Source organism: Miscanthus floridulus, chromosome 4 (assembly GCF_019320115.1).
Source record: "Miscanthus floridulus cultivar M001 chromosome 4, ASM1932011v1, whole genome shotgun sequence".
Classification (NCBI taxonomy): Eukaryota; Viridiplantae; Streptophyta; class Magnoliopsida; order Poales; family Poaceae; genus Miscanthus; species Miscanthus floridulus.
The window spans coordinates 64,310,980-64,327,560 of record NC_089583.1 but is presented as its reverse complement, the minus strand read 5'-3'; the positions used below and the strand labels follow the sequence as shown (position 1 = coordinate 64,327,560).

At 41.1% G+C, this 16,581-nt stretch overlaps 1 protein-coding gene across 3 annotated transcripts; it reads left to right on the top strand.

Moving 5' to 3' along the window:
- The first annotated feature begins 761 nt into the window (after window positions 1-761).
- LOC136551583 (probable NAD(P)H dehydrogenase subunit CRR3, chloroplastic) lies at window positions 762-6,236 on the top strand. 3 transcript variants are annotated; one of them, XM_066543131.1, is made up of 3 exons: window positions 762-1,213; window positions 1,366-1,486; window positions 1,703-2,264. In XM_066543131.1, the coding sequence occupies exons 1-3, from the start codon at window positions 835-837 to the stop codon at window positions 1,812-1,814; spliced, it is 612 nt and encodes a 203-aa protein (XP_066399228.1). In that variant the 5' UTR covers window positions 762-834; the 3' UTR covers window positions 1,815-2,264. The 3 variants fall into 3 exon arrangements, with proteins under 3 accessions (XP_066399228.1, XP_066399229.1, XP_066399230.1); XM_066543132.1 differs by lacking the exon at window positions 1,703-2,264 and adding an exon at window positions 5,973-6,236 and having other exon boundaries at window positions 763-1,213; XM_066543133.1 differs by lacking the exon at window positions 1,703-2,264 and having other exon boundaries at window positions 764-1,213; window positions 1,366-1,595.
- The last annotated feature ends 10,345 nt before the right edge of the window (window positions 6,237-16,581 follow it).

Genomic DNA, 16,581 nt, shown 5'->3' with positions numbered 1-16,581 from the left:
CACTCGCTCGTCATTCCATGCGTGTTTTTAAAACCCGCCGTTCAATATAACTCGCCAAAATGACGCTTTTAAACATAAGCTAAATTTTAAAATCCGAGAAAATTATTTCGGTAAATCCTCTTAGGTCTAAATCGCGGTGCTAAACAAGATCGTAACACTAGGGTGTTACAGAGCGCCAACGGGAGTGGCGCGGCAAGTATTTTCACGTGAAAGTCGTCGTTCGACGTGGTAGAACATGCAGCTCCGACGCATGTGGCGCGGCAGAACGGGGTAAATTTGAAAATAAAATAAAATAACAGTGTTAGATTTGGAATTTGTGTTTAGAAAAAGATTAAAAATAAAAAAAATCTCCACTGAAGTAGGCGTTGGGGTTTCTGGTTTCTCTTACCTGGGCAAGTCTGGCCTAAATATGAACTCCCGCCGTCACAGAAAGAATGTAAATCTCGGTTTTTTAGATAAGATTAGTGTATGTGTAAAATTATGTATTTACCCCTCTTTTATCATTATAGAAGTGGTTGTCTTATAGAATGTTTTTGTTAAGGATGGTAATTTTTTAGTTATGTAGGAATATTTTTAATTGATGAGTTTTATTGAAAAGATGATACCTAACTCTATAATTACATATTTTTTTAAGAAAAAAGATATGAACATTAGAATTATTAGTTTTTTTAGACGGAGGGAGTATAACTGATGGCCCGACTGTCTGCGACTCAGCGTTTCTCAGGTAGTAGGCCCCATTCCATTAGCTTTTTATCCACTCCCACAGTCCAGTTCACAGACAGTCCACACGACCGCCGATCCCACCCCCTGCGTGCTTTCCTGCAGAAACTCCCAATGGCCTGCCGCCTCGCCCTCGCCGGCGCCACCGCCACCGCCGCCGCTGCCCGCGCCCCCCGTCGCGCCGTGATCACCGCCGCCTCCGCTTCTTCCGCCGGAGAACCCGCGCGCCGCATCATCCGCCGCCGCGCGCCACCGGGGCAGCAGGGCTCTGCGACCGCGCCCCCCGCCCAGCCGTCCGTCGCGGAGGTGCGCCGCGCCATCGGCGTCTCCGACGACGATGCGTCGGCCGCCGCATCCATGGAGGCGAAGAACTCCGCGTTCATGGACCTCATCGCTACCACGCCCATCGGGAAGCCGGAGAGCGAGCCCGAGCGCCGCCTCCGCGAGGCCGCCGAGTGGGTAGTCGACAACACTGAGACGCGCGCTTGCGAAGGTGATGATGCCCCCACCATTTCATCCATACCAAGCTACTGTACCTATCATTTGGTGCTAATTATTATTATTGCAATTGTGAATCCATAAAGCTATAACTGTAGGATTCGGACTGAAATTGCTTCCTTTTGTTCTCATCTTTGTTTTTTTCAGGACAGAAGTCTTTCTTAGTGCTATGCATGATGACATTTCCTGCGTGGTTCTTGCTCATGTTTATTGCCCTTGGAGTCATGAAGTTACCATTTGATATTCCAGTTCTGGATAATCTGCTAATGTAAGGTGTTAGTTATTATTATTTTTTCCCTTTCTTTTCCAATTATACGAGCTTAAGACACTGAATATGAAAATAAATAGACTAAGTCTGTAGACAGTAGTTTTTTCCCTGATCGTTTGTCTTATAATCCGTACTTTTTAGCTTGTTTTTTAGCCGGAACAGTATTTTTTTCTCACAACAAATCAGTCAGAACAGTGTTTTTGCTCGTTTTTTCAGCAAAGCGAATGGGGCTATGTCACTACTGAAGTTACCCACACCCTTTGTTAATTATAGTTCACTTTGGCTTTATGCTAAGTCAAATATCTTTTCAGTTCGACCAAGTTTATAGAAAAAGGCACCAACGTCTACAGGATCAAATTAGTTTCATTAAATTATCCATGAAATATGTTTTCATAACTGTAGATGTTATGATTTTTTTTTTTTCTAAAAACTTGGTCAAAGTTGAGGAAATTTGACTTTGGACAAACCTAAAGGGAACTATATTTTGGAATGGAGAGAGTATATTGTAAGTTATAACTAAGTCTGTAGACAGTAGTTGTGTTTCCCGTTTGTCTCTATACAACTGGAATTGCTATATTTCTTCTTAGGGAATAAAGTGAAATTATTTTTTTTCTAGAGTTGTTATTTATGTGATGGGCAGAATAACTTGCTATCTTGAATAGTTTGGCAGTATTACAAGTAATTGAACCACTCTGCCATCGCCTTCTGTCTTGTGCGGTTGTGCCTTTTTCACAGCATCCATGACTTCGTCAACAATCGCTTGCTCTTTATTATGTATTCTAAACCAAACTCTTCAGCTGAGGCATTCATGAGTTATAATAGTTTGGTATAATAAATCTTGCTTCCTTGTCAAGTAACTTAACTAATCATCCAAATAGTGCTGATTCTCTGTTATCTTCATCTCCACTTCATTAACCTGAATCATTGTATCATGTGCCACTCACTGAGGTTGAATGTAGTTGCCTCCCTCCTTCTCCTTCTACCTCCTCTGTGCATTGTCCTACATTCTCACAACACCCATCTCTCTTCCATGGTTCTCTGTAGACCCACCTACTCGACTTCACTGTTTTCACTGGCTGACCCTGCAATCCTGGTTGCTGCCGCAGTAATCCTGGTTTGCTGACAGTATCCATCCCCTGAAACTTATATCCAGTTTGGAGTGACCTCTGTCCTCGCCCTCTCTGATCTCTCTGACTATGTTTAACCCATACGTAATCCAACTATCAGAGCTTGGTCACCAACCACTCTCAATAGCCATACTCGCTAGCTGCAAATCCTCTTCTCTCCATATTTCTTAACCAAGTTCTGTTGCTTGCACCATTCAGCATTTATGGACAGCTTGTGTTGTCTGTCTCCTGTTCTATCCAGCTGAGCTTGGTCACTAGTGGCGGGGAGAGTGTTTGGATGAATAGATTTTGATGATGAAGCAAGGTTGGTTAGCTATTTACTGCCATGAGCTGATGCAAAAACATTATTATATGTTTTAGAAACTGGTTGAGAAATAGCGCCAAGAGCACAATTTCCCTTCTTTGGACCATATGCTGCAATTCTTCTTGGTCTTCTAGTTTAATTTGAACTATGGGTACCCTATTTTATAAATTTGGCTTCTGAATGAATTAATGAAATGATTCTGGCAGTACATATGCCCTGGCATGCATTTGAGGCAGAAATAGGCGTATTTTCAAATACGTTCTGATACTGTGTATTTTATGATGAAAACAATACCTATGACATAAATTTTATACATCTGAAAAGCTATGAAGGGTGTAACTGGTGTTTTTTTATTCTCGGTCACGCAGGAGTGCTGCAAAGAAGAGAATTACAAACCCCCCCTTCCCCACAAGGAAAACAGATTAAATTCATGCCTGTAAAATTGTAAAAGGGCGACCCAACCTAGTAACCTAGTTACCCAAACTAGGGGCTGTGATGAAAGATAGCCCCTTAGGTCCTGCCATACCCCAGAGCTGGGACGCCTCACCAGCAAGGGAGAGGGCCGTGGAGAGCCTTGTTGTAACTCCAATTAAAACACAGTCATCCCTGTGTTTCCAGAGAATCCATGCACCCAAGATGATTAGGGAGTTTAAACCTTGCTGGGTGGGGCCACTCACAGCTGAAGCAGCTTTTTTCTTTGGGTAAACACAGCTGAAGCAGCTCTGCACCACCTGTTTCGGATGGTTAAGACCTTGCTGCGCCAATCCATCTGTTGTCCAACATTGGTTGTGAGCCACAAACCAGAGGAAGAACCGGCATTTAGCAGGTGCCCAAGACTTCCATATCCGCTCCCAATGGCCAAATAGACAGCACCTTGAAAAAGAGCATCATAGGCTGACTTGGCTGTATATTGGCCAGATAGGCACCATACATCCTTATGAGCTTATCTGTCATCTTATTGGAGCTGGAGCTCGGCAATCAAATCCCATAGAGTAAGGAAATCAGCAATGGCACCCTCTGTCAAAGCACCCTGTAAGTCATGAATGCATTGATGGTTTGTGAGGGTTTCCAGCACCATTCTCTTATTTGCTCTTTTGGGCACCAATTCAAAAAGGTGAGGAGCTAAATCCTCAATATGTTGCTCAAGCAACAACTTGTCTTTCCAGAAGATAGTACTGGTGCCATCACCAATCTCTGTAATCACCGCCATGGAGAAAAGGGCTTGAATACAGCTGCCTGTTTGAATTGTGAATGTTGACTATGGTATTGGGCTGTGTCTTTTGTAATCACTGCCATCTCACTCGAAGTGCCTAGCCAAGAGATTTGAGACCCGAAACACCTAGCCCGCCAAGCTCTCATGAACGGCACACCTAGTCCTTTGGCTTCCTTCCTTCCACGCAAGTAAAACCTCTTCTAATTTTATCAATGGCCTTAATAGCCCAGGGAGGAAGATCAATCGCCATTGCAAGATAGATGTTGGTGCAAATCCAGGCCACACACCAAAGTGCTAGTATGCACAGATCGCATGAAGATCACCTCACGAGGGACTCAGCAAAGCCGGCCTATCTAGTTCTGAACTGGGCTTAGCCGGTGTTCACAGGAAAAAAACCCTACAAATGCCTCCTGGGAAGGAGCCCATCAGGGAGGCATACCTAGGGCTATTGTAGGGTTGGTAGGCCACCTAGAACGCCCTCAAAGGCCACTGAGATGAGTGAAGAACAGAAAATAATGGGGTTACAATTGGAAAAGATAAAATAGTAAATTAATTTTTTTGATCGGTTGGATATCCCCAATCGTCTGTGATCCTTTATATTTATAGGGTGGCGAGGTCTTACCCCACTTGGAGATTGTATACACATGAATTCCACCCGAATCTCCAAGTTCTACTAATAGGTCAAACCGGCTTAGCTGACATGCAAACCTGGCTTAGCCGGTTTGCTCAGGAAACCTATATCAAGGCTAACTCTGGTCGCCATCGATAGAAAACTTGAGCAGGGTGTAACTGGTGGTTGCGATGAATCATGTGAGGTGGCATGAAATATGGCCTTTAGCTCTTGATATGCTGTACAGATGTTGGCTGTGCTGTACAGATGTTGGCTGTGCTCTAATATGAATACGTAAGCGATTTGGTATGACATTTTCTGCTATGAGATATTATTAGATGATTAGTTTGTGAAGTGTCTCAAGTCATATGATGTAGGGTGTTATCATGTCAAATGCCCTCAATGTTCTATGTGTTGTATAAACAGATTCACAAACAAAATTTAGTTGTCAAGTTTGACTTCTCATGATGCCTATTTTTTCTATGTTGCACAAGCATAAACATATGGTGATGGTAATTGTTTACTCCCTGTTCATTTATGACATATTTTTATGTGTAAATTGCTTTGTTGGATCTCTTATAGATTGCTCCCTTGTCACCGAGCAAGTTATGATACCTGGCATTTTGTTGTGTCCCTTTTCTGTTTGACTGGTGCGGTGATCCTTACATAATCTTATGGTAATTGGAATGTAAAAACCAACTTGTTCAATATAACTTTTTAATCTAATGATGCAATTGTAAACATATCAATTGCAAGTAAAACCTATTGGGTAAGTGTTTGCACAAGGTGTTGTTCCGTGTCCTTTTATCCATATTGGATCAAAGTTGAAACTGGCAGCCAGGAAGTAATAAAACAGTAGAATATAAGCTCATAAGCATTCTCTCTTTGTTTAATAATGCACTTACAAACTTGCTGCTTTTATTACTACTAAAAAGCTACCTTTAACTATATTTTTTTCTGAGGGGTAGGAGGATACTTACGCCTATCTTGTTCTAACTGGATTAGGCTAGTAACCTGTTCTTTTACCTTTTATGCTTCTCACTTAAAACTTCTGTTGAGAAATTGAAGATATAGTATTTAGTTTCATGCAGTTTACATCAGGTCTTCAGGTGACATGGACACTTGTGTACTTTGTGATATATTTCATCTATCTTACAGTATGTAACTGTATTATATTTTTGTCCTCTTCTCTGTTTGTCGAGCAATGATGAGCTTTTCAACTGTGTTTGTAGTTATATATATTATTAATTGAAAATGAGAACTGCACATTCTCTAAGGGCGTACCCAGTGCAGAGAGCTCCCGCTCTGTGCGGGGTCTGGGGAAGGGTGTCAGTGGCAAGCCTTACCCTTGCCTATGCAATGCGAGAAGACCGCGACTCGAACCCAGGACCTTCCGGTCACAGGCGGTAAGACTCTACCGCTTGCACCAGGCCCGCCCTTCAGAACTGCACATTCTCTACTGTGAAATATTTTCGAATCGCCTCGAGCGGTAAATCTTTGAAGATTATTTTGAAGGACATATGAAGGAACAGGATGCTCAAGTGGAGAGCTAAGAACCTTTATTCAATTAACTTCATGGAACATCAGGAAAATGTGGAAACTCAGAATGATATACACAGAGTTTGATCACCCTGATGCTACCGTTTCATCAGATACACCTAACCAAAAGTGGATCTCTGTTAGTAGACTATGGATAGTACAATCAGTGAAACCAAACACAATTGTCAAATAGCAGAAAACAGAGTTGCAACATTTTCTCTCAGTTTCACAGTTTGTGAGGATCCCACTGTAGCTGAATGCTTTAGATCTTGGTTGTAACACCTGTGGTGCTCTTATAGTTTCTGCATGGGCTGAAGACGAAGCTTGGCTGTAGATGTGTGGAGATGACAAATGTACTGCACACTTTCTAGTCACGCCAACAGAGGAGTCTGATCAAACACCAGCGGATGATGTAAGTCGCGAATGACACTCTTTGAGCGCTCTGATAAACCTTCCCCTTCTTACCTTCCTTTCACTCTCTGCTCTCATTTCTAGGGCTAGTTACAAACTCACAATGCTATTGGAAGAGTTGAAAGCAGAGCACACTACAAGTTATTGGTGTTAGAGTTTGTGTAGATTTGGTCAGCATGCTGAGGCTTTTATAGAGCTAAAACGTTGAGCTCACCCCTCACATTCAAATGTTCAACCAAGTTGCATAAGTTGAGTGCAATTTGGGCGACAAACTTGCATGGTTTTATGGACTATTCACTGTATTAGATTCTGAGAGTTTGGTATTTGCAATGGAATCTGAAAATTATATCATGGCTGAAGGGGCTTAAGCGGTACCATGCATCATGCCATGTGAGCGTTCACAGTCTTACAAAGGCAGCTTTCACTTCTGATTTATATTGGACTAGAGGTAGACCTTTTTGAACTCCCCCTTTTATAACAATTCTTATAGTAACATGCAAGTTGCAATGTACAGAATCGTTTGATAGTTCCTATAGAGGTGCTCCAGAAGGGTTCATTTGTACCAAACAAGACTGTTCTTGGATGCCTAAACTAATATGTGCATTATGCTTGCTTTGCCTCTTTGAGCAACTTTTGAGATCTCTCTAGGGGTATCACTCCCCTTTGTATCTGTCTGAAGGGTTGGCAGGATCTTTACGCATCTTTTGAAAAGGCTCACTCCTCTCTCTCAAGCAAGTCAAGGAGGAAGAAGCCAAGAAGGAGGAAGTGATTATGTCATGTGATGTGGGACTAACTTGTGATATTATTGATGAATCTTTTTATAAGCCCATTATTGTTGCTCCCACTAACCCTTCTTGTAGCACTACCACTTTCTACTTCACCTTTGAGTGATGGTTTCACTTGTGATGCCTCACTAATGGTGGAAAATGAGACCCTCAAGAAGGAGGTGAATGAGCTCACTCATGCCTTAGGCAATCTATGGTGGAGATGCCGCTTGCTAAAGTGCTTGGGTAGCCAAAGATTTTCTATCAATAAAGAGGGATTGGGATATACCCAAGAAAGATAAGGCAACCTTTATCACTCCCAAAGCTAGCTTTGTGAAGGGCAATGGTCGGTTTTGCAATAGATGCAAGCAAGTTGGCATATAGAGCAATATTGTAAGACAACAAGAACAGCAACCTAGTGTATCCTCAATTAGATTTGATTCTTATTACATGCTTGTTAAGCGGTGCCAATGGTGTGAAGGCTAAGTTTATTGGTACACTAATTGTGGGCCAAAGAAGAAGGCCATTGGGTACCAAAGACCTTGGTAACTAACCCTTAATGACCCAAGCAAGTTTGGGTACCTAAAAGAATTGATCTTCTTTTGTAGGTCAATTATAAAGCTGAAGAAGAAGGCATTGGGTGCTTGATAGTGGGTGCACACAACACATGACTAGTGATTCAAGAATGTTCAATTCAATCAATGAAATGAGAGCAATGGGATTGATAGTATCACATTTGGTGACAATGGCAAAAGCAAAGTAAAAGGACTTGGTAAGACTGCAATATACAATGACTGAGCATTTCCAATGTGCTACTAGTAGAGAGCTTGAACTTCAATCTATTGTTGGTAAGTCAATTATGTGATCTTGGTTTCAAGTGCATATTTGGTGTGGATGATGTAGAAATCATAAGTGTAGAGGCTTTAACTTGATATTCAAAGGATTTAGATATGAGAATCTATACTTGGTTGATTTCAATGCTAGAGAAGCTCGATTGTCAACATGTTTGTTCACTAAGTTTAGCATGGGTTGGTGATGGCATAGAAGGCTTGCTCATGTGGAATAAAACAATTGAATAAGTTGATCAAGCATGATCTAGTTAGAGGCTTGAAAGACGTCACATTTGAGAAGGATAAGCTATGTAGTGATGTCAAGCTGGAAAACAAGTTGGTAACACACACATCCTAAGAAGAGCATGATGAGTAGATCTAAGGCATTTGAGTTGTTGCACATGGACTTGTTGGACCAACCACATACACTAGCATTGTGGAAGAAACAGATATGGATTTGTGATTGTGGATGATTTCACTAGATACATGGGTGTTCTTTCTTATTGATAAGAGTGATGTGTTTTGCAACCTTCAAGACATTCATCAAGAGAATTCATAATGAGTTTGAGACCACCATCAAGAAAGTGAGAGTGATAATGAAAGTGAGTTCAAGAACACAAGAGTTGATGATTGTATGATGAATTTGGGATTAGGCATCAATTTTCGGCCAAGTACACTCCTTAATCAAATGGCCTAGTTGAGAGGAAAAATAGAACTTTGATGACATAGCAAGATCAATGTTGAGTGAATATAATGTGAGTTATTCATTTTGGCCAAAGCAATAACACAGCTTGCTACTATAGCAACAGATTCTATTATCACCGCATGATGGAGAAGACACCATATGAGCTCTTGAATGGAAGAAAGCCCAACATTGCATATTTTCGAGTTTTTGGTTGCAAATGCTACATATTGAAGAAAGGCACAAGATTGAGTAAGTTTGAAAAGAAATGTGATGAAGGTTTCTTGCTTGGTTACTCCACTACTAGCAAGGCTTATAGAGTTTGGAATTTAGCTAGTGGTACTCTTGAGGAGGTTCATGATGTGGAATTGATGAAACCAATGGTTTCTAAGAGGAAGATGAGAATCTAGATGATGTGAGAGGCACTCAATTGGTCAATGCAATCAAGAACTTGGACATTGGTGATGTAAGGCCTAGAGAAGTGATTGAAGTTGAAGATGACAAGAATCAAGTGTTCTCTAACTCAAATGTGCAAGCTTGTGATTCTCATGATCAAATCAAAGCTAGTTCATCATCTCAAGTGCAAGATCAACAAGTGGCTAGTATATCATCTCAACCAAAGGATCAATCAAATGCAAGCAATTGAGTGCAAGTGTTCCAACCAACAATGTTGCAAGACATCACCCTTTGGATTGTATCATTGGTGATATTTCAAGAGTTGTATAAACAAGGATCAAGAATATCATCATTTTGTGAACATTCTCATTGTGTCATCCATTGAACCAAAGAAGATAGGTGAAGCTTTGAAGGATATTGATTGGGTCAATGCTATGCATGAAAAACTAGATAACTTCACAAGAAATCAAGTATGGGAGTTAGTTGAGAGGCCTAAGGATCATAATGTGATTGGAATCAAGTGGGTCTTTTAGAATAAGCAAGATCAAGATGGGATAGTTGTAAGGAACAAAGCAAGATTAGTGGCTCAAGGTTACACTTAAGTTGAAGGTCTTAACTTTAGAGAAACATATGCCTCGGTTGCAAGATTGGAAGCAATTAGGATCTTGTTAGCCTATGCTTGTGCCCACAACATCAAGTTGTACTAAATGGATGTGAAGAGTGCATTTCTAAATGGGTACATCAATGAGCTTGTGTATGTTGAGCAACCTCTCAGTTTTTAAGATGAGAAGAAGCCCAACTATGTCTACAAGTTGAAAAAGGCTTTGTATGGTTTAAAGCAAGCACCAAGAGCATGGTATGAGAGATTGAGGGATTTCCTACTCTCTAAGGGATTTAAGATGGGAAAGGTTGACACCATTCTCTTCACCAAGAAGCTAGGTAATGACTTATTTGTGTTGCAAATCGATGCTGATGATATTATATTTGGATCAACCAATTAAGATTTTTGTGAGGAGTTTGGAAAGATGATGGCAAGTGAGTTTGAGATGTCCATGATTGGAGAGCTTTGTTACTTCCTTGGTCTTTAAATCAAGCAAATGAAGAATGGCACATTTGTGAGTCAAGGCAAGTACATCAAAGACATGCTCAAGAAGTTTGGAATGGTTGATGCTAAAGCTATTACTACACCAATGGGGACAAATGGAAGCTTGGGATAGTGATGCTAGTGGCAATATTGTGGATCAAAAGATGTATCGGTCTATGATTGGAAACCTACTCTATGTGACCGCATCAAGGCTGGATGTGATGTTTAGTGTATGCATTGTGCTAGATTTCAAGCCTCACCAAGAGAAAGTCATTTGAAAGCAACAAAGAGAATATTGAGGTACTTGAAGCATACACAAAATGTTGGATTGTGGTATCCCAATGGTTTAAGGTTGAGTTTATTGGATATTTCAATTTGGATTATGCGGGATGCAAAGTTAAGAGAAAGAGCACATCGGGCACATGTCAACTATTGGAAAGATCACTTGTGTCTTGGTCATCAAAGAAGCAAAATAGTGTAGCACTTTCAACTACCAAAATGGAGTACATTTCTGCCGGTAATTATTGTGTACAATTACTTTGGATGAAGGCTACTTTGATTGATTTTGGAATCAAGTTCAAGCAAGTGCCATTGCTATGTGACAATGAGAGTGCTATCAATCTTACCAACAATACAAGAAATCCTTGTTTCTATGACAAAAATCCTCATGACTGGGCAAATTATTGTCATATAATATATCATAATATGACGCAAAAGTTTGTAGCATCATAAAATCAGGACAACCAGAACTATTTATCATGACACTATTTTTTTGTCACATAAAGGTACCAAGTGTCATCACAAAATGTAAGTCATTGGAACCAGTTGACAGTGGCATTTTTATGATGATTTGTGTTGTTTTTATGTGACGGATGTGGAGCATCACTGTTTGTTATTTCAAACATGATGGACCCAATGTCAATATACCCATTTCCCCAACTAAAGACGGCGGCAGGCAGTGGGCGGCCTCTAGGTGGAGCCAGCTCCCCATCTCCCTAACTGATGGCATGGCGGCATCTAGGTGGAGCACGACGGGCGGTGGGTGACCTCTAGGTGGAGCTAGCTCCCCATCTCCCCAACTGACGATGCGGTGGCCTCTGGGCGGAGCCAGCGTGCAGATCCGCTGCAAGCCCGCTGGGCAGAGCGCGGATCTCCGGTGACCGACAGTGACTCCATCTCGTTGGTTGGCGGCATGCTCCTAGTCCCCAAGTGCTCCATTGTGGTAGTGCCACCTCATCCCCTTCCCTGTTTCCCCTCCATTGCCTTTCCCCGTCGCTCACCGTCCCCCTTTTCTAGTTGGTGTGTGAGGCCTAATCAATCCCTGCTCTCTCAAGTTCTCATGTTGCAGGCATCGTCATCTACTACTAGCACTCGGACGGTCAAGCGCTAGCTACGATTTCTCAGCAACCCGCACCCCTTGCTATTGTTGCTGTAGCGCCTCCACCCACTACTGTCGAGCTACAGGTGTCGATTGATGATGTGACCAGGGTTGCCGTTGATAATGTGCCCAGATTGCAAGGACATGAGGGTGTTTACTACCACTGCCGCATAGTCTGAGTTTCAAGTGCCCTAGGAAGAACTATCGAAATGTCAGTGTTATAATCATTTTGCACTACCCAAATTTCATTCTTGTTTGAATGGCATGCCTGAGAATGGTAGTGTTTTTAGCATTCAGTGGCTGCACTATTGATGTTAATTTTCCTATTGTTTTAATTTGGTTACAGGGGACATGTACTAGGTATTGGTTTGAGGAAGAATATGTGATGTTCCTTGATGATAATGGTTATCTACTATCAGCTTCCTCAACCATTGCAACAGCTTCGACAACAGAAGTTCCTAAGCTGGTGGAAAAAATTGATAGCTTAGAGCACATTCTGAACAAGGTGAAGGAAATGGTTGCCAAGAATAGGGAAGGCATGGGAAGGTGCATTTGTCTTGTATGTGGCTGTCTGAATGTAACATTCCTAGTGTTGGTCATCCTTTTGGTAGTAACTATAGTGTTGAAGTAGGCAATGATGATGAAGTAGGACATGTTGTGAAGTAGGTTGGATATATTGGCCACATTAGATATGCTTTTGGCTATGATGATGAAGTAGGCTAGGACATGTTGTATTGAACCTGTTATCCAGGATGTATTTGCAGTTAGTATGAAATATGTGCTTTTGTGCTTTTGGACATCTCTTGTGTGCATGGATGTGTAACATGTCTGTGTGATGAAATATGCGCCTTTCTGATTTATGTTGGAATTAAACATCCCTTTTGCTTTGATGTGTAACCTGTGTGTGATATAATTTTGGCAGCATGTATGTAACTTCCAGCATATATATATCATGACAGATCCTATAATTTCCATGACTCTGTCAGGTTATCATAAAAACCCAGAATTTTTGTAGTATATATCATCTCAATGAATTCTGGGTAGCATATAACATATCCATGATATTTTGGCAGCATATAGCCTATATGTAACTTCTAATAGGTTACATGTGCATAGAATAGAATTTATAAATCAAGTTTAACATTGAAACTAGAATCATTGCATTCAAGGTCTTACAATTTCATAATTCAAATACAAATTTTAATAGCATAATTCTGATACAGCAGAATCACTAATAGAAGTTCATGGTTCACAAATAGCTCTAGAAATGCAAAGGTTAGTCATCATCACTGTCTTCTTCTGATATACTCGCTTCGTCTTGACTATGGTACTCAAGGAAGGTTTCATCTTCATCTTCGTTGTCTGTTTCATCACCTTGAGGTGTTTGTTGATGTTGACGGATGCTCTCGACAAGGTCTGCACTAATAGGGCTGCCTGGTTGATTATCCATGTGCAACAAATCCATATTAGGAAAAATATCTCCCACTGTACAATCTCTCGACGAAGTATTGTCCTCTTGGTATGCCTCCTGACATCTCATCTATATTTGTTCATGGATTGGTTGTTTTTCATCGGACTCTTCAACATCAAATATATGTCGGTGGCCAAATTCTTGTACCACTGGCCAACATGGACCTAACTTTGTATCTTCCAAGAAAAATACTTGTGAAGTTTTTGTGGCTAGAATGAAATGATCATTCTTATACCATCGGCCTTCGATGTTAATGCTCTTGAAGTAACCATCATCTTTCATCTGGTATGTTCTTCCCTCAAGATTGTACCATTCACACCATAATAAGATAACAGATCTATCTCCTTTGCTGTTCTTAGTGTAATTCGACTTAATAATGTCTATGATTGTCCCATAGAAGTCAATAGTGTCATCGTTGTGAGTACCTGCAGTCTTGATGGTGGAGTTTTGTGTTTTCCTGTGTGCCTCATGAGCCATAATGTGGTACCGTACCCCATTGATTATATAGGCTATGTATGATCACACATGCCTATCCAGCCGACATGCGAGTGAGTATAGGTCTTCAACAACATTTGTTGTGCCTTCATATTTCAATCTGGTAATCTGCAGGAAAACACAGAGAATTGGTGAGTTTGTAAATTTATTGTATCATAAATGATTCAGTCAGGTTGTAAAAGTTGCACGCACATGTTTCTCGAGCCATGCAGGGAATTGTGTTGACATCATTTTTCAATAGTGTTGACCTGTTGTTGTTCCAATTCTGCCCTATACATGCTACAAAGGAAGAAGTTAATTAGTTTATTGTGACACTAATATTGAATAAAGTTGGTAGAAATGAAATGACAGCAATTACTCACTCTTTGTATTCATCAACCTCTTCATAATTATTTAGAACAAACCAAACCATGGAGTCATAGTTATTATCTTGGTAATGAAGTTTTGAAGCACCCAACAGGTTAATACTAGGACCAAAAATAGAGTAATCATTGGGTGAGATGTTCTGTGCTCCATCTAAGTTTCTTTCAGGCCTAGTGAACTTAGTAATAATTTCACTAAAATATGTTGAGCATTGGGTCATACACTCAAAGGCAGTGTATGCCTCTGCAACAGATCCTTCAGATCTTGCTTTATTGCGGATGAAACACTTAAAGGTGCCCAATCTTCTCTCAATGGGATACATCCATCCATACTGAACCATCCCCTTAAGGAGTGCCTCATCAGGTAAGTGTACTGCTAGGTGAACCATAACATCAAAGAATGCAGCAGGACAAATTTTCTCGAGTTTGCAAAGGATAATTACAATATCTTTCTTCATCTAGTGTAGTGCATCAACCTTTAGAGTTTTTGAGCAAAGTTGTCCCAAAAACCTACCCAATTTAGCAATTACTTCATATACATCTTTGCGCAGTGAACCACAAAGGCCAACTAGTAAAATACGTGCAATAGTATATGATAGTCATGTGTTTTTAGCCCATGCATTGTTCCTCCCTCCATATTGACACATCTTGATATATTAGAGGCATAGCCATCTGAAAAATTAACATTGCTAACAAATTGCAAGAACTTCTTTGCTTCTGGCATTAGAACATAACAAGCTTTGGGCTTTGTGAATGAATTACCAGCTTCTTTGCTTGGTGATTTTTTGCCTAGAATAATTAAAGCAAACATATAATTGGATTGGTCCATACACATCCATGGTGGAAAATTGTATGGAACCACTATCGCGTGCCAGATGCTATATGAATTGGTCATCTGACCAAATGGGTTAAATCCATCAGTAGCAATGGCTAACCTCAAACTATGGGGATCATCTACAAAAGACTTAAAAGTATCATCAAATTCTTTCCAAGCTTCTCCATCAGCAAGATGTCTCATTTCATTTTCAACTGGTACCCTTTTATCCTTGTGCCATCTTGCATACTATGCCTACTACTTTGAGATAAAAAGCCTTTGAAGGCATGGAATTATTAGAAAGTAATGCAGGACCTTGAGAGGAACTTTCTTTCTACCCTCCTTATTCACTTTCCATCTTGATTCACCATAAACTAGGCAATTATCATCATTGGCATGGTCCTTCCAAAATAAGGCACAATCATACTTGCACACATGAATAAAAACATAACCAAAACCAAGCTTCCGAAGTAGAGCTTTAGTTTTGTTATAGGACTTAGGGAGACTAGTAACATTCTTCAACAATGTTGAAAGCAACTCAAGAAATGCATTGAACCCAGAATTTGTTATCTGATTGTATACTTTTATATGTAGTAGTTTAATAATGAAAGTTAGCCAAGACTCCTCGGTGCAACCTAGATAAAGTTCACGCTTTGCCTCTTCCATGATTTGTTGATATAAGTTACCATCGAAGCCATGGCTTGCTGCGGTGTACAAATCTTGAATCAACCCCTAAACTCCCCGTGCACTATCTTCTATGACATCTTTAGCTTGTCCTTCATCATCAAGTGGAGCCTGGTCATTTCCATCCCATGATATATCTTCAGTACCAACAATGAGTGTGCCACCATCTTGTTCAACATCATTATCTCCCTCTCCATGGTTAATCCACCTTGTATAGCACCTAGAAATACCATTTATGTGGATATCCTCATCTACATCATCTTGTGTTTTTTGTATTTGGTTCAGGCATCGACGGCATGGGCACTTGATTTCCTCATCTGCACTAAATCTACTTCTGACATGTTCCATGAATTGTTCAACACTAGACATATAGTGATCACTAAATGGTGCACTATTATAAATCTAGCCTTTATCCATCTTGACCTAGATAAATTTAGGTGCCACAATGTTACAAATCGAGCTTCTATCCTTCAATTCTATTAAAGGCACTACAATAACAAATCTAAAGGGGAAGGGCTATGGTTGACTTAGCTCACCTGTACAATGGTCGGTGAGGCAGCAGCTGTCAGCTGGGGTGGTCGATGAGGCTACTGGTGGGGAGGAGGGGAGCGAGGTAGCAGGTGGGGGATCAGCCAGGCACTAGCTAGTCTGGCCGGCGTGGCTCCAGCAAGGGTGGTGGACATTGAGGATGTAGGTGCCTAGGCCGGCGAGGCTGCTGGTGGGGGCTGTGAGGGAGCAGCTGGGGTCCCCAGCGAGGAAGCAGTTGGGGTCACTGGCCACCCCTACTAGTAGGTGGTCACCATCATGACTCTTATAGGTGGGGTGGACGGCGAGGCTATAGGTGGGTGGCCAGCGATAAAAGTGGATGAGATGTGGCCGGCCAGAGTGCGCGTGGCTGACCTGTGCCCTCTGCTTCTTAGCCACATCATGC

What these genes read in the sequence shown, in the direction of transcription:
- LOC136551583 (XM_066543131.1), top strand. Translation starts at nt 835, where the DNA reads ATGGCCTGCCGCCTCGCCCTCGCCGGCGCCACCGCCACCGCCGCCGCT. An exon ending in TGAGACGCGCGCTTGCGAAG is followed by an intron (nt 1,214 to 1,365) that starts GTGATGATGCCC and finishes TGTTTTTTTCAG; the next exon opens with GACAGAAGTCTTTCTTAGTG. An exon ending in GTTCTGGATAATCTGCTAAT is followed by an intron (nt 1,487 to 1,702) that starts GTAAGGTGTTAG and finishes TCGTTTTTTCAG; the next exon opens with CAAAGCGAATGGGGCTATGT.